The following is a 19801-nucleotide window of genomic DNA, read 5'->3' as shown; positions in this document are numbered from 1 at the left end:
AACGTTCGTTAAATTTAGCATACCACTTAAAATAAAACCGCACGGACTGATCAGCATTTTATCTTCGTGCATTCCTTAAATGCAGTTCGCAAATACGGGTGTATGATAAAATGTTCAAACGTAATGCATGACCCTGATTCAGGGGCAACTCATTATTGGTGACCGTGGTAATACTGGTGATAAGCTAACTGTAAGGCTGTTACTATTGACTTATTACAACTACATCAATGACTGTCACGTATTATGTGCTTATTATAGTGTAGATTATGGTAACTACCTAAATTATACTATGCATAGTTTTTAACTAGTATTGTTGTGAACAATAGACCTCACTTATAGTGATTTATATTTGCGCTACTTCCTTCTTCAGCAAAACGTTTCAGACAGTATTACAGTGCCCATCATCAGGGCAGATGTGTAATCGAATATTGTCGTGAAGTGAGTTCTTATGTATGTAGATGCGATACCACATTACCACTGTGATGATGGACTCTGATGATGGATACTGTAATGCTATCCGTAACGTTGGCTAAAGAAGGAAATAAAGCAACAATATCCCAAAAATAAATAACTTTGATACTTTTGGCCGTGAAAATCTCAAATCATATCGGTTGACCTCACGTCCAAAAAAGTGTTAAAAATCCAACTCAGAACAGCGACAACACACTGTTGTGGGAAGTGATGGGCTCTATTTTATCATCAATTGACTTCAAATAGCTTTTCAAATGTGTGTAGATTTGTCATTTTTATCATGAAACCAGAAAATTATGTTTCTAATTTTCTTTTATTTAACAAAACATAACCAAAGTTTCCTCTGAAATCATAAGATTTGTAAGTAAGTACTTAAATGCCTACCGACTTAATTATAAACTTTACTATTTTAATGATAATTCCATTTACAAACTTTATTTTCGCAGGTAGGGAGGTAGGTACCGTAATATTAAAGAGATACGTGCATGGGAAGATTTTTGGGAGTAATCCATTTGTTACGGAAAAGGGGTGATATCACTGTACAGAGATAATAATTATAAACCCAGCAAAATACTATTTATCTACACGAGTTTTTCGAGAACATAAATGAAACAAAGAAATAGTTTCGCGGGTCCCTTCAACCTATAACAAAAGAAACCCTCGTGAAAAATCTCAATAGCAGTCAATCAGCCAACAATAGAAACATACAATTTATATAATAAATATGTGACGCTGAAATTTTATAGAAATATACAAATTACGGTGGAGTTAACTAAAAATCTTGTTATACCTATCTGGAAGTATTCGTATCTGTCCAATTAGTGCGGTGAATAGATTTCTATTCACCGCTTTCTAATATTTAAATGTAATTGCATTAAAATATTCTATAAATTCTGACTTTATTGAATTTCACTGGATGAGCTACCCATATTTAAGACGAGGCAATACCATAAAATAACGTCTGAATCTTAACGACCTAAGTGAATAAGCCATGCACAAAAGTGTGTATTGGACAGAGCTATGTTGAATTTGTCCTAGAATATCTCTAAAATAAAGTGAGAAACTTAGGAACGACATAAGCGACGAAGTCGAGTAAAACAATATTCGACGCGCGGCCCGGCGTAATGGAAGGACCTATGGTCGAATTTACCCAAGCAGGCCTAGAAAATTGAATTATTTGTTTCTAGAAGGATCTCTCGAGAAATTACTAAGTCACCGTGTGGAAAAATAAAATCTTCTGCTGCCTGCATTTTTTTTTCAAACCATTACAGAAAATATTTGAATGGTATGATACTTTTTTATACATAATTCAATTCAAAATAACATGTACTGGTCTCGCATAAAATTATTGAGATAATTTACGACATTTTAATTTAATAATTTACTAACCAGTTTAATCAAACTACCATCTTGGTGGCTAGGGAATTTAATTTAACAAAATGAATAGGGAAAATTGAAAATAAAATGTACTTATAAAATGAAAGAATTATTATCTAAACGATTAATGTAGATTTTATATAATGTATCAGATTTAATTTTTCAATACACACAATCTCAAGGAAAACAAATAGATTTGAATAATACATTTTTAATATACAATTTTTCAAAAATTCGATGGCAGATAAAAAAAAATCATTGGCATCATACGAGCATTTAAAAACCAAAAACTTATAACTTTGCAAACATTTTGAAATTTGGTGTAATAAATATCGTTTTGTCATTGAAAATGGAATAGTTGATGATAATAGATTTCGATAATGCATAGAGAAAACTTACATATAAAAACTTACGATACAGGGTGTATCGGCACGTACCCGAAAAACTTTAACCAGCTATTCCTTAGCATATTTGGAGTAAAAAATCTTATGTGCACTTTGCTGTCCGGTAACGTTTTTTTTAATAAAAAATTTACTATTCATATTTTCACCACATGTCACCATTGTTTTATCCTTTGTCAAAGTTTGAAAACCCATCTGGCAATATTTTATTCGAATTCCGTTGAATAATGTACGTGTGTAGGTACCTATATTGGCGCGCTTTTACAATCACAACGAAATGGCACGGCACCGTTCGTCTCTATTTAGTGTGTGCGAAAGAGCGAAGACGCTTTTCGACATACTTGCTTATAACAGCTGTTGAACACGAAAAGCAATGCCAATTACAGTGATGGAGAGTGGAAATTTTTATTTTTTTTGTTTTTAATTGAAAAAAAAATGCTACCGTACAGCAAAGTGCCCATAACATTTTTTACTCCAAATGTGCTAAGGAATAGCTGGTTAAAGTTTGTCGGGTTAGTGCCGATACACCCTGTATATATATTATTGATAATTTATTAAGTTTGAAAGGCAGATATGTAAATACGAATGTTAGAGGGAGCAGGCTAATATTTAAAAAAAATATATATAATTAAGCAAAAATGGTGAAATCAAGGGAATTTTCTATCGAAGGAATTTCATATAATTACCGTTTCGGCTTTACAAATGTATGGATATTATTTTCAAAAATAACATGTATTTTTTTAGGAGCTTAAAAACTTAAAATGTTTAAAATAAATATGTAATATAACTCGGTAAAAATTCGGAATGCGGGGCATTAAGAATCTCTTCAATATTTGTAATCCGGTTAAAAATGGGTCTTCGGGCCATTATAAATTGATAGGTATCCTGTTAAACCTTTAGTAAAAAATGAATGTATTGTCGCGATGTTAGAACAAGTGTATATAAAAATATTATATTTCGTCATTATATAATATTATTTAGGGCAATCAGAAGCGGCTTCAGGGGTCCATGAATCGAAAAAAAAATCAAATGTTAATACATATTGCTAATGCGTAAGCATATTATAAAAACGCCAATGTATATAATTAATTTTCCGGTACCCACTTATTCTAAAGCCGGTATGTATAATATTGTTTAATTTAAGATTATTTATTAGTAATGTTTTTTTTCTTTTAAAGATCTTTTCCTATTAAAAGTTTTAATTTTAATTTGTATTAACTCCAAACTCAGCCATTTGTTGATCAGTGGACTTAACAAGTATACAATGAAAGCAAAAGTACATATACATTCATTTTATTGCACCCCGAAATGGACTGATAAAAATGATTACTCTTTATTTTTCTCTCTTGTCACATAAATGAATTGTCACTTTAATTGAATAGATTAGTCAAGATTCAATGAATTGTTTGCGATTTCTTCCACAGAATTGGACAATTTAATGGTTTAAACATTATTTCAAGTTTAAGATAGCTATCATTTATAATACAAAAAACTTACGGCTGACATTTTTTCACATCTCCCTCTAATACCTTAATAATCTTAAGTCGTAGATATCTCTATCTCACCGCTGTCATGCCGATAATCCCTTGAAAATAAATTTTGCATGATACTAAGCATACGTCAGACATGATAGTGTTTACCTCATTCGTCTGTATAACAAGGAGAAAGAAAGGAGATAGCTTGAGGACAAAACATTAAGTGAACCACGGTACATACAGTAGCTTCTCATTTGGACGTTCGATGACCCTAGAACTCGCTATTACCGTACGAATATGCACGAATTTAAAAAAATAAATTAATTATCAGGTATTTTAAAAAAATCCTTTTTTATATTAATACTATTGCAGCATATTTTGAGAGGTCATTGACCAAAAGACTTCTGTAGACGAGCCGCCACTGGGGCAAATGCAAGAGCACGAATACTTGTTAAGATATATTAAGAATGTGCTAGTTTGACAGGAAGTGACCTGCAATCCCATTTTTAATCGGATTTTAATAAATTAGAAATACTCATTTTTGTGACTTCGACGTTCTGATACCTAAAACCACGGGTTTGTATGTGGTCTTAAAAATCATTTAAAAAAAGTCAAAAACCGAAAAATAATTTTTTTAAATACACAATTACTCATAAGGACAAGAAAATTACTCGAAAGGCGTAATTTGAAAAAGAGAGAACAACTTATTTTTCAAAAAGACGAAGAAAAACTCAACCACGCAATATCTTGGACATCATGAATCCTCAAAAATATGTAGGCAACCTACATCTCGTTTTTTTTAGTATGTCGATCCTTCGATTTTGGTGAAATCCGACCTGACGACAAATACTAGAGACTGCAAAACCGTCCGAAAATTTACCGCCTAATCCGAAATTTTCCGTCGAAAATTCGCTAAATTGGGCACGAGGGATATTTCAGTATTATATGGTTTTGTGAATTTTATTGAATTGTGTCCATAACAGCACATAAAAAAAAGTTTGTCATGAAAAATGTTAAATAAATGCATGTTCTCTCCTGCTCAGCAAAAATCGTAGATTAAAAAAGAATCCGAAATCTGTAACTGGTAACTGGTCAAAAATCTATTGAAATGATTTTCGACTAGCGCTAAATATTACATAAAACTATAAAAAACAATATTTACATGGTTGGTCGGTGTATGGGTTACTTTATTGAATTCACACTTTTAAGTTCTCTGTGAGTCGTTAGCTTTAATTCGGATTTTTATTGAGATGAATTTAAAAAATTAAAAAATGTTCCTCCCTTAAACTGGCTATTAACAACTGATATCTTTTAAAAATAAAAATAAAATGTTATGATTGATGATTGAACCTTCCTCGCCATGGACTGGAGTCACCCGCGCTAACAAGTGTTACAAATCCCAATTGGGTAGGAGGTTATTTAGTATATTAACTGATGTAATGTCATCTAATTTCAGAGAAAGATGTATATGTTCGCGTGTGTATGCGTGATTGCCACCAATAGTATGTAGTTGATAGAATGCATTGTCATCGACAACGAGTCTATCTGCCGAGTTTCAGCTCGATCGGATGTCGGGAAGTGGGTTAATTTCAATTCAAGAAAATGAAAGCGAAATTCAAATTAATGTGTTTAAAAATGACTGCATTATTTACCATAAAGCGTGGTGATAAGAAAACAAATAGTATTCCAACTTAATTTTTCACCAGTTTTTTTCTGAAATACCTATTTATAATATATTTATTCATAATCTTTATTAATCAAATAATATTGTATACTTTCGGCTGATATTCTAAAAACCTGGGCAGATAGTTGACAAACACATCTGTTTCTTAGACAATAAAAAAAACACACATGAAAAATAAAATTCATTTTTTAATTTGGAAACATTTGTTCCGATTCCGAAGTTTCGTGTTTCTTATAACGGAATGCTATATTCAGGTGCCTAAATAATGCAATTTCAAACGTGTTTAAAAAAATACAACACAGCTTTACCAAGAAATCAGAAATGGTAATAATAATACAATATATGAATAATACAATTTTGAACACCAAGTTCACCTCAAGGGCGCTTATAAATTCTAAAGAAACAATATTTAAATTACCGTAAGATAGTAGCTAATTCCTATAGATAACCTTTTCATCCCCAGGCCTAATATAAATTAAGACGAACTTTGTAATTCTTTTTAACCTAACTGTAAAAATTTTGAAAAGTCGGTTTTTTGTTTTCGTACAGCTTGTAGTCTTTTCTGTGGCGTCTATTTTTTTGCTCCGTTTCAATCCATATTCCCGCCATAAAAATGGTAAATATTTTGACAGCTGCAGATAGTGCGTTCCATCGAATTTATGCCGTCATTGCTTACTTAATTTTAGGTGAGATATCCATATTTTCTACTCGAATTACACATATTTTAACGCATAAAGATGTCTTCTATAATGATAACATCAGTTCAATTCACTGTTCACAGTTATTTGCCAGACTATCGTTAGAGAATTTCAATGTTCATTCAAATTAACATTGGATGTGACGCGCATACTTTCGACAGATATGGCACAGTTTTAAAGATTATCCTCGAATATTTCTTAATTTCTGAATAAATTTTATTAAAAATTTTACCTATTTGTTTCAAACTTCAGAGATTTTCATTGCATTGTAAATGTGAATTTTTGACATTAAACTGCTGTTTGTGCGTTATGTTTATTTTACCTTACTATTTTTAAAAAATTCCCTTTGACGTCCAATGTTAAGCAAATTAACGTGAAAAAATTAAAAAAAAATTATACAAATTTTTTTTTAAATAATTTTCTTACTTAATTAGCATCACATATTTGATAAATGCGGAAACAATTATGCGGGTGTGAAATGGTCAACAGATTTTTCGATAAATTATATTACAGATATACTAGTCCCAGCGAGAGCTTGTACGGTCGTCCTCTTCCTTCTCACGCGCCTTGTATCAAAACGAAAGAGACAGATGATAATAGAACGATGACGTCACGTACGATCTCTTGCTGGGACTAAATTAGATGTTATTTTTACAGGCTGCGCAATTATTTGAGGGATCAGTTTTAAAACAAAGTAATAATCAATTTAATATATTAAAATAACTTGAAACCTCAAATTGTAAAATTTACATTGAAGTTTATCAACTCGACGAAGAAAAATTTGAAACAGAAAAAGATTTAGTCGCATCTGAGAATTAAACCCAGGACTTTTTCCTTACCGGAGATGTGCTCTAACCACTGAGCTAATTCGACCGGTGACCAGATAAATCATCAAAATGATAGTTCATCACACCTTTAAAAAGTTATGAAAAGTCATGGAAAGTGATGAAACAAAAATTTTATTAACTGGCTTAAGAAGGTTAGGTTCGGTTAGGTTAGGTTAGGTTAAAAAAAAATCATCGTTCTTTATGACTTTATATCACTTTTTAAAAGTGTGTTGAATAGTCACTGTGTTGAGTTAGCATGGAACCAATATATACATGGTTCCATATTTGTAACTACCTACAACAGGCTGGAACGGAGTTTACATCTATCTACCGTTCTAGAATTTAGCTCCCTCGGTAAAACAGATTTTCTACTTAGGCTGAGGCAAAGCCAGCCCTTTGCAGGAATCGCTCAATTGGAGAAATCTTCTCCGGGGGCCGAATTGCCAAAGCGCCAAAACGCTGATAAATAATATCTGACGCATAACAGCCCTAACACATCGCCCTAAAGATTGTTAGTTTGGCACAGGGCTGGCTTTGGGCTGAGGCCAAAAGAGCGTAATTTTGTAAGTTGTGAGACGCGTAATTTACGTTGCATTCCGTTTCATACAAAAGTTCGCTAAAAACACAACTCTTAACTCACAAAATCACGTCCGTTGGGCCTCAGCCCTAAAGTTTTGTATACGTTTGATTTACTGATTGCAGGTAGTAATGAAAGGATAAACATGACATAAATTATTGTGTTATTTACATTGCAGGTGCAATTCCCGCTCGTCTGTCAGTGGGAGTGATGATGTTCACAGCCTGCATGTTGTCCTACATGCTGAGGGTCAACATGAGCATCAACATCTTGGACATGGTGCCAGCCAACGTCAACAAAGCCGGCAATAGCAGGTACACCTCACTGCAATACATATAAACCGTAAAAAACACATTTATTTCAACAAAGGCATACAAATACAATATTGGAATGAATGCAATATTGTATTTGTATGCCTTTCTCGAAAGAATAGAGTTTTTAAACGAACAAATCTATTTATTCTTAATCATATATCGTATGTACGGGCGCAAACAAATAATTTGTCTCAATATTCAAAAACAATACCTTGCAAAAAGCGAATTTTGATTTTTTTTAAATAATTAACGCCATCTATAAACAGTAGTTTATAACGATCGTCGCTTTTAACCTTAACAAGTTTAATTTGTAGAACACTATTAAAATTTTTGGTATTTCTTTTGTGTACTCAATAATATAATTATTAAATTAACAAAAAACAGTCAGTGTGTGTTATCAATCGATGTGTTGATAATGACTTCAGAAGGCGAAACAGCTGTTACGCGTAGTAAAAATTATATAGTAGAACTTGTTTATAAATAAATAGCTTTTTGTAAATTTAATAATAATATTATTATTAAATATTATTCTCATTGATGTGGCTATTCAAAATTCCTGTAACATTCAAAAATATGTTTCTGAAAAAATAAGAAAATACACAGATTTAGGAAATGAGATTAAAAGAATTTGGCATTCTCAGACTTTAAAAATATTACCATTTGTTATTTCGGCTACTGGCATCATACCTAGCTCTTTCGTTCAAAATTTAGGCGTATTAGATCTGTCAAAGAATTTATATATAAAAAATGCAAAAATCAGTCATTTTAAATACATGTAGAATTACGAAATATTTTCTAAATATTTATACTGATGGATCATTAGGATTTATAGGTCCAATTAGAAGTTCTACCGAGCCGAACCCTCTGATGTGAAAATATCTGGAGTCGGTGAATTATTTTCCTATCCACTTGCATTGATTGGATTGACTAGATGATCATTTGTGGAAAAGTGTGTGGAAGGGTTTAGTTTTTCCTGTGGGGAAGATTTAACCCGGACATAAAGTAGGAAAATAAAAAAATATATATTTAAAAGAAGAACCAAAAAAGACGTGCGCAGATAGAAAGAAAAAAAAGTGATCTTTTATATTTGTTTTTGTATTTTATTTTACTTTATTTGGTGTGTCATTTATGTCATTTCGTTTCACAAGTTTCCCGTTTGTAGGTACAAACGGTCTTACTAAAGATCGTGGTGTAAATTTTATTCTATTGATAAACGACCGTGTATGTTTTTACATACACGGTAAGGTTTAACCTTACTAATTAAAATAGAAACGGACAAATATCAGTTCATGGAAAGATACATAAGACGTATACATTGCTTATCCAGTCAAAGAGCATTGTTTATCTGTTGAATAAACGTGAAATAATAATAATTTCGCATGTAATTTCGGAATGTTTCCAAGATATTTAAAATTGTTTATATATTTCTTAAAGATGTCGTAAAAACAACTACCAATTTGGAAACGAGATAAAATTTTAGATTTTTGTATTTGAAATATACTTCAACGTTTAAAAGTTGCAATATTTTAATTTTATACGTGAAAAAATTTGAATAAAAATGCTTAACACAATTTTTTTTTTTCAAAACGGGGAAAAATTTCAGATAGTTACATAATCAACAACAAACCTTTTATTTTATTTTTAAATTCAAGACAACTGTAACTTCACTTTTTATATCGTTCCTACAATTAAAAATTATAATAATAATTCCCAGAGAACAACCAAAAAAATAACACATTGTAGATTCATTTTGTCTCAATAAAAATGTTGATTTTTAAAATTTGTATTTACCTATATATGCTTAAGATACTTACTTTATTAAACAACATCTCTTTCATGGAAGTTTTATTAAATTCACGCTGTAAAAGTTAATTAAAAAATAATTAGTCCGAAATAATTTCGCTTTTCCGATGACAAAATAATCGATTAAAACTGACAATAATAAGAAAAATAACTGTAAATATATTAAATTATACTAATGAATAGTGAATTGGTCATTAGAATCGAAATTATTAACAAAAACATGTTTTTAATCACAAATATCAAATCATAACTTATTCGCCGGGAAACTGACATGACGGGGACGACGCACGGTGTGCCGAATCCCAATCTAGCTCCCCTTTAATACAAAAATGGTGTATTTCAAATATTTTTTAAATATTCAGCATTGAGTTGTTAAATATCCCAGGTAGATAAAACTGCAAAATATTTTTATTTTTATTGCCTTTGGGGTAGGTTTGATCACATTTAAAGTCCATTGTACTTGAGCCACAGCGCTGTACCCCAATAAACAGTCTGTTTTGAACGTCTGCGCTGAATGGTTGTGGTTTATTTGTGTGAAATTTTATTATTTTTCTGTGAAATGGAGGCGACAAATCAAGGTATGCATTAATTTTTTTCATCGTGTTAGACCATTTATATTTTCCAGATTGCATGTAAGATTTAATCAAAAATAACATATAGCAATATTTATTCATTTATCTGGTTTCAAAAGTTTACATGGTCTGAAAGTTTATTTCTATGCATTTCTATGATTCCAAAAAAATTTTGTCGGTAAGGTTGACTCATCTTTATTTCATTTGGCTGAAATTTTTCTGCATCTGTTTGCGTTTTCATGCGATTTCTTCACATTCCAGTGATACAGCCATCAATTTCTAACCGAACGATATTCGATATTTGGTTACGAAACCCGAAGGAAGACCGAGCAAACAAGATATTACGTCATGTTATTCGACATTTTGGTTTTGTAGATCCTACTGACGATATTTTGAAATCACTTCTTTCGATTAGTGTAGTGACCATTGGAATTCACATGCGTTGGAAGAAAAGTGGAAGACGTGCTCATAAATTTGTGAATAATTATTCCGTTTGGCTCAACAAAGACATTAATTTTAGTGATATTGTTTATGGTGCAATACCTTATTGTAGTTACAATACGACGTTAAACGTTACAAGTGCTTCCAGACGCGGTCGCCCAAAAAAACTTTTTGCGGATTGTTGCGAAAAAACCAAAGCAAAAGAAGTGAAAAAAATCCTTCAGTTCTCCAACAAAACACAAATATCCATGGTGGCTCAAGCATCTCTACGGGCTTCTGGTAAAAAAGATGCTGCTTCAATGGTGGGCAAATTATTTTCATCATCGCCGCGATATGCACAAAAATTTAAAAAAATAATATACCTTGTTCCACACAAGCAACATTGACGGCAAATCAAGCTCTGTCTTTGATCGTAAATGCTAAGTTAACTACTAATCAATATATACTTATTAGGAAATAGGCAAGAGAACTAAATAGTCCACTTTATCCTTCATATTATTTAGTGAAAAAGGCTAAAACTGCTTGCTATCCTGACCCTGGTGATATTATTATAACTGAAACCTACGCTGAGGTAAAATTGCAATCATTACTTAATCATACAGTTAACCGAATTGCCTGCTCTCAAGAAGCAGTAATAAGTACAGCATTGTCAAGACAATCATTTGACTCACTGACTCCATCTGCTCCATTGAGATCCGAGACTACTTTATCAGAAGAAAGTGACGACCAGGAATCTGATTGATACCAAAATACACGGATAGGTAAATATTTACATAAATATTATACTAAAACAATTAAGTTTTTGTAGGTATAAACAATATTTAAATTGATGCCTGCCAGTGTAAAAAATAATTAGAAATATATTATTACACAAAACTCCTTCTTTTTAAACTACCTTTAAAATGACGTAAGACTCGAAACATGCTAACTTGTTCACAAAAACGACAATGGAGTAGAAGGGTAAATTATTGAAAGGACAAAAATATTCTAACGTTTATTAATATTAGTATAGTACTTAAAGCGGTGCCTACACTGCCTACCTATATAATATTTTAAGTAATTTTTTTTCTTAAACACTTTCATATTGAATTACCTTCAAAATGACGGAGTTTTTAAGGCTATAAGTATCTTATGTTGTTCAATTGAAATTGGAGTATTGGGAAGATTTTTTATTGAAAAGACAAGAAAAATTTAATCTCTTCTTATTCATGCGAAAAGCTTTAAAATTAATGTTTATATACGTTTTATTTTTTAAATACTTTTGTATTTAATAATCTTCAAAATGACCTAAAATGCAAAGTATTATTAATGATATCTTATTTAAAAATCATAATTCTTTAGAAGTTGTGAAAGAGACATCAACGCACTCCACTACGTATTAATTTGTTCAGTATTAAAATTGAAGCCTTTCTACGTAAATATTTTTTTTAAATTATGCGATTTCTGTAAACTGTTCCTTATTTAATTACCTTTAAAATGACGTATTTTGTAATTCTGTAAGTTTGGTATCTTGTAAACAAATGATTTTAGAGTATGGGAATGAATAAAGGGGAGCTAGATTGGGATTCGACACACTGTGCGACGTGCTCGTGATGTCAGCCAAAATGAAACAGTTCTTCGCAGTGTACTTAGAGATATTTTTATTGGTAATAATTACGAAAAATAAGTTGTACGGTCTTTGTACATTGTGCAATAAAACATCGTTTAAGGCGATACACTACTTAGTAATGCAAAATCATGTGTTATATAGACACATCCTGTAAATACCCAAGACAGGTAGGAAATTAACGTAGAGGTTATTCGGTGAGTGACCAAACATTGCGAATTTTTATTAGACATTAACAACAACAAAAAACTGCAGTTTCTTGGTCGCCACACCAAAAACGAGGTTACCCAACTGAAAATTAATGGGAAAAAGGTAAAGAAAAAAGGTAAAGAAATAAACCACCCATTAATACTTTAGCGACTAACAGGAGATATTTCCTTATAAAGATTGCCTTGTTGGTAACAAACTTAATAGCACTAAACGGAATATATAATTCGCGAAACGCTTTCAAAATGATTTCATCAGAAACATAAAGTCAACTTTTGACTATTGCACAAAACGATATAAATATTTTTTGAGGTCACAACATCGCGTTTTTAGTCCCACACAATATTTTTTCAGCTATTTGACACTAATACAAGAACACCTCGGCATTGAAAGAGTTATAAAGGACCTGGATTCACAGTTATGATGAAATACTTAAAAAAAATGAAAGTCGATCAACTTGATGAAGACAAAGATGGTAGGCGTAAACATACTAAGACAATTATGTTGTTGCAAATATTGGTCTCCAAGATCATAACGTCATCATACGTCACAGATATTGCAAAAAGAATTATTACAGACCTCAAATGGGCATTGGGTAATCCATGTGCAAGGAAGAAAGATTATTGACGTACTAAACTAGAGATAAAGCGACGAATTACTCGTAAAAAATGCAAGCGATCAAAAGTCCCAAATCAGGAGACAATGCAAAGAAAGGAAAAACCATCAAATGTTAAATAAGAGGAGGGTTTTCATGCACGTGACCTGCCGATACTCATCGCTTAAATCCCTCTACCACAGACCACAAAAATATAATGACGACTTAAATAAAGGAGGTTTCATTCATTTGGGGAATACAGAAAACTTTAAATCATTGCCATTAAAATAATGGTCGATCGCCTCCTACCAATTGCATCTAAAACTTTCAAATAAATTATCTATTCATATGTTACTATACTAATATCACCGACCATCAACGAAATGCGTGTCAAGGCAATTTAGGCAACGGAAAGGACACCAAATTTTATTATACTAATTGTGTATTCTGCAAATTATTCGAAAGACGTCCGCGATGTGAATACATGAACACACTGTAAGGTCGGCACCATTGTTGACTGATGCTTTGAGTTCACAACTTTCTTATTTTTCATATTTTCTTCAACGTAAGTATTCATATTATTTGTTACTGAACTTACAATTCGTTCTACGTAACGAAACATTTGAGTGCCTTTCTTCTTTCTTGGAGCTGCAGATTTGGAACTGTCCAGTTTATCGTGTGGATTTATTTTTAGTCATTTTATGCCTTTTTCTGATTCATATCCGTAACTATTTTTCTGTCCCCATGCGAACGTGTTTTGTTATAAATTGTAATGAGCTTAAAGATAATTTTATTTCTTATAAAATATTAAAAATGTACTTCGGGAAAAACTTTTATGACAGTAATTATCCACGTATTTCTTGTGAACTCACCTGACGTGTGATGATGATGTGGTTACTTTTTACAAAACTTCCAAAGAAGGTAATTGCTCTCCCGTATAGGTATTAAAAACGATTGTAGAAACATTCATCAGTCACAATTCACCGCAATAAAATTGGTTACCATTATTTGAACTTGTGTTTTTTTAATGAATATAATTAAAAAAAATACAGAATGTTTGAGTGTTGCTAAGGATTGTTTATATTTTCTTAATGGTAACGCGTTAATCTAACTATCCTAACCCAACACACCAAACCTAACCTATCCTAACCTGATAAAGTTTTTATTTCATTTATTTCCTTTTAATACTTAGCTATTATTTTTACCAAATTATTTTATTAAAAAAAAAACACACTTCCAAATCATTTTTCCCGCGGTGAATCTTCCGCGGTTCATCTTCAGCGGTGAATTTACCTGAATCCACTAAACACAACCTTAGATACCAATTGACGCTATGATAGACGTAATTACAAATATATTAGTTTCATGCAGTATTCGCAAAAACTGGTTTCCGACAAAAAATACTTATTATAGTTAGTAAAAAAGTCATATCTCCAACCACGTAGCTAATGATATTATATACAACAAATATTAATTTATTGATTAAAATTCTTCACATAACTACAGTCAATATTATACATATTTGTATATTAAAAATATTTGTAACAAATGATTTCCGGAAACCAGAATTTTATAAAGTAACTAAATAATATTATGCTTTCACGTACGATGAAAAATCGGAGTCTGATTCCAGGTCCTTTGAAGGTTCATACCTTTTTAGCGGTTGATTCACGGGCCCATTTTCTGATATAAACATTTTTAACCCGTATGTTCTGCTCGATAGGCCCCAGTAACATCATCATTTAAATATCATTAGCAGTATTAACCTTCATTGGTAGGTCATTGCTAGGGCCACAGATGTGACCTACAGAATATACTTTTTCTTTATCAAAACACGTGCCAAAAAGATAATTTATTTACATGACCAGGGCCGGACCTGAGCCAAACCGCGCCTGGCATCCCTTTTCAGGCCGAGATAGGTGATCACCGTAATCAGTAATATACGGATTATTTATATTTTAGGTAGTGCTGTTTTTATGAAAAATAATCTCAAAGGTGATGTGTTAGGACTGTTACGTGTTATGTAGGTATTATAAGCGCCTTTGCGCCCTAGCATTAGCGGAATGCTCCAATTGCGCCCGTGTAGAGCCGGCCCTGTACATGACTTATAAATAACTTTGGTCTAATGGCATCTTGCATGTAATCAAATGAACATGAATATTTTACGATATAGATATAATAAAAATTTACATAAGTTTAGCATTTAAATAGTGTAATTCTCAAAAGCGCTTTGCTTCTTATTATTTTTCTTAAATTCCAATTTTTTCCTAAAATAACAACACTTGACATTAAATGACGATAAAATAATTTACCGAATAAATCTCGGAACCGCGCTTGTTTCCCTAATGTATTAACACGGGCTTTAACTGGTTTATTGCGGAAAACGTATAAAAAATATTTTTTTTCAAAGTTAATTTGCCTTTGAATTAATGCAATACCTATGTTTTATGTTATTTAATTAACAACCTATCATTTGTTTTCCTTAACAGCGCATCCCAACAACAAAATCTTCTTAAACCTCGTACTTGGTTTAAAAAAATTACTGGCCTGCATCTAAAACAAGATGTCTTGTAAACTAGCTGAAGTCCCTGCGTTGCCCAGGTTTTACGCAACAAAACAGACTTAGACAGTGACCGTTCTATTGTTTTTAAGATAAAATGTGCAAAATTTCATCAACCTTAAAATAAAACTGTAGATTTATATAAAAATCAAACTAACGTCGCCCATTAATATGCATTAAATTAATACACCGGCCATATTTTTTTAAATTTCATAAACAGGTTTCCGGATATTTAAAATTGAATTTGGGAATGCCCTGGAAGCCATGGGACGATCAACATGTCAAGATCACACGTCAAGAGTAGATATATCCGGAACCAAATATAAATGTGAATGCAAGAAGGAGAGTATGCTTATACTCAGTTGTGGCGTTTTAACCTATCTGCCTACCCTACTCCAAAGGGGAATTGGCGTTATGGTTAGATGATCAGTTGTTATGTTCTTAACTTTGAGAGCTCTCTTGTTATCTGCCTCTCCGATAGATTCATTGTTTATTAGAAAGAATGATAGATTAAAACTTTGGTATGTTAATCATTATGGGTTTCTGAAAACCTTCAAAACCCGCCGAATGACAGTGATCTGCGATAATATGTAATGATTGAAGCGTAATTTTTAATTGACAGGTGTTGTGTGTTTGACCGACTATTGTTTATACTCTTATCGTACGTTTGAAGGTAAAGCCTTCAAATCGACAGAAGTAGCACACATTTTGCATCTAAACTAATATATCTACACGTTAAAACATTATTACGTGTATACATTATGAATAAGAAAGAAGTGACTCAGTGTCTTATATCGGGTAATAATATTTATTATGTGTACCTATAGTGTTTGGTCACTGGACAAAAGTAGAACGTTTTTAACTTTTTTATTAATTCTAGCTGACGTAAACCCGGCGTTGCTCGACTTTCTATAAATATAATATGCCCATACAGGTTTTTAAATAAGAGGTGTTATTTTGATATTCAATCGTAAAAGATCAATGGTTTCGTTGCTTGTGTGGCACGTAGCGCCGTCTTGTTGAAAGTAAACACTGTCCAGATTAATACCATCCAATTCCGGCCATAAAAAATCATTAATCATATCTCGATAGCGCAATCCATTCACCGTAACTGTTGCTCCAGCCTCATTTTCGAAAAAGTATGGTCCAATGACTCCGCCGGACCATAAACCGCACCAAACAGTCACACGTTCAGGATAGAGAGGCTTTTCAACAATAACTCTTGGGTTTTCCGAGCCCCAGATGCGACAATTTTGCTTGTTGACGAAGTCACCGAGGTGGAAATGGGCCTCATCACTCAAGATGATTTGCATTTGATTCACTCAAGTGAATTTCAATAATTTCAATGCATTTTTATTAATGGCGTAGTTTCTACTTGTCAAATGTCAAAAAATGACAGCTTCAAAAGTAACATCAACCGAAATAGCGGACTATTCCAAACACCTCTTATTGGAAAACCCTGTATTATAAATATAAATCTTCCGGAAGAAATTCCCTAAGTGAGAGTGAAAACCCTTTTAAAATCCGTTGCGTAGTTTAGAAGAACTAAGCGCACAAACAGACAGACGCGGATACCGACTTTTTTATATTATTTTAGATACAAATATATTACAATTGATTTGGAAATACAGAAAGATCGAGTCTAATTGCGAAAAGTGTTTTTTCTCAAATTAGAATTTATTTCTCGTCTTTGAATTGGAGAGTGGCGCCATTACAGTTTGTAAGGTGTTTAAAAAATTACATTAATTGAAGTACTCAGTATTTAACTAATAACATAATATGATGTTAACTAATCTGTACAAACAGAATAGAAATAAAATAATACTTCCGTAAATGACATAAGGCAGGCGACACATTAAGCTGTACGCATCATGGCTTGGTATATTTCAGCATATCGCTCGTCATACACTACCAATGGGAATGTATGGTGAGAGATATGCTGAAATAGGCCAAGCCATGAAAATAGAGCGCGCTTATAACGTAGTCTGTCACAGACTTAATACAAATATCAACACCAAACAGAAAGATAATTACGAACATAAATTTAAGAAAGAATAATAATAAATAACATATCTACAAGCATAATTTATTTATATTGTAGTTACGATTCACGCTTTCTCCTGCGTTGAAGTTTCATAGTCGAGAATTCCAACAAATATTTACAGAACACAGACCTTCAATAAAACATGTTTTTTTTAATTATAAACGATTAGGGCATGTCTTAGAACATGTTGGTGTTGTAATCATATTTGGGTGTTAATTAAGACATCACTTTGATAAAATTGTCAAATGGGCTCGATTGCCCGACTGGAGTGTAGGTATGTTAACAAGTGATGATAAAAAAATAAGGGAACAGTTCGTAAAATTTTGTTTCGTATTATAATAATATTAACCAACCTTACCAACAGTCGTCACAACCTAAATTGCCATAATACCTTTTGTAAATAAAGTGTCTTCAAATTATATTAATTATAAGTGCTGTCGCCTTCACCAGAATTATAGCATTAAATAATACTATATTGCGACTTCTTTTTAGTTATGATGGCAAACACAAACAACCGTCTTCCGGATTCAGCCAGATATGAAGGAGTCCAAGGCCGATAGAGGTATAATGATCTCTCAAACCAGCCTTATCAATATTGACAGAGAGGTCCTTAGATTATTTGATGATGTAGAATAGAGAAGCTCTACGGAGAAAGGACTGACTGATATCTCATGTAAATATGGGATGTCAAATGAACACATCACAATCAAATGTGTACCTAGGCACCTATTTCTAATATGTACAAGTACTTGAATAATGTCGGGTAATGGCAAGAGCAATGGCGGATTGTGACATCATTTGTGTGAAATCTTCTGGAACTTGGAGCGCCACATAGTCTAATATCCCGCAACAACAAACCCTACGTCATCGGGTACACAGATGAAACTACTTTGTAGTGAGAATGGACGTTTAGTAAGCCTTAAAAAAATTGGTCTTCCATGCCGGTGCGCCTCTCGGAGGGTTCGAATTTTTTCGAAAAAATACGTCATAAGGTACATGAACGGGAATGGTTTCTTACGATGGGGGTCGATTAGTAGATGAGAATAAAGCAGGTCTGCCGACCGGCAGCCTGGAGCTTTCGCAGGCAGCCGGATTTAAAGTTGGATAAAAAATTATAAATTTTACGTCAAGTTTAGTTTTAATTTGCCGGCAGTTTTTTGGGTAAGATTTTTTTTATTATTATTATCTTTAATATTATTTATATTCAACGTGATTTAAAAAAAATTGATTGCCAAAAAATAATTTGAGTGTTCCACTCGGACAAGCCTTTGAACGCGAACCAACTTAGAACCCGGCCGCGGTGCCCTTCACGCGGTACCTATATTATTATATAATAATTATGTACATGCAAGATTGCCTATTATTGTCTACGTCTATAGCCTACGATAGTCTATAGTTGGAGGTTCGATCAACCGTCGCGCCATGCACCGTCGTAAAAAATGCGTTTATGCGGACCCCGTCCATTCCGTATCGCTTTCGCGTGCCATCAACTGGTGTGTAGGGCAGAATTTTGTGGCCTGTCATCCTCGGCCTATCCCTTTAGGGGAAATCACACGTTAGTTAGGTAGTTAAACAGCCATCATTGTCATCAATGGTAAACTTTGGTTAGTATCGACACGTCATTACTTCGTGTGCCACATATTAACATTTCGGCCCACTCGCATATCTGCAAATATAAACACTAATTTACCTAAAAGTGTACTCTCTTTATATTAACGTGGAGATGCTCGTATCTTGCACTGAGTCGATATTGACATAAGCATAATATTACGAAGTAAATCGTATTTGTACAATGAATACATAATGTCTAAACGTTGTAAATCTAGGAGACATCCAATGACAACCCTGTTTAACAACATTTAAGGGACTGGGCATCTGAGCAATCGACCAAGTATTACTCGTATCTAGACAGGGAGTCTGTACGGAGAAAATGAGTATTGTTAATTTATTAAAATCCTGTTAAAAATGAGACGACAGGCCGCTTCCTAATAATACGTTGGTACTTTCATCATATATCGGAACACGTGTTCATGCGCCTGCCCTATTAATATATCGTGATGAGATGTGAAAGTATAATGATTTTTATGAACACTTGTTCCGACATCGCGTTAATATATTCCTTTCGTACTAAAATTTTAACAAGAAACCG

The 19801-nt window shown here is 32.7% G+C and overlaps 1 protein-coding gene across 1 annotated transcript in view; it reads left to right on the top strand.

The window, feature by feature from the left end:
- LOC149426909 (sialin) overlaps window positions 1-19801 on the top strand; it is a 52913-nt gene that overhangs the window by 20721 nt on the left and 12391 nt on the right. The window contains exon 2 of the mRNA XM_089639064.1: window positions 7689-7824. Coding sequence (XP_089495190.1) covers window positions 7689-7824 — 136 coding nt within the window. The remainder of the gene's footprint in view (window positions 1-7688; window positions 7825-19801) is intronic.

This window comes from Hesperophylax consimilis, chromosome 1 (genome assembly GCF_061612785.1).
Source record: "Hesperophylax consimilis isolate HC1 chromosome 1, BYU_Hcon_1.0, whole genome shotgun sequence".
NCBI classification, from domain to species: Eukaryota; Metazoa; Arthropoda; class Insecta; order Trichoptera; family Limnephilidae; genus Hesperophylax; species Hesperophylax consimilis.
This window is presented reverse-complemented; position numbering and strand designations above follow the sequence as displayed.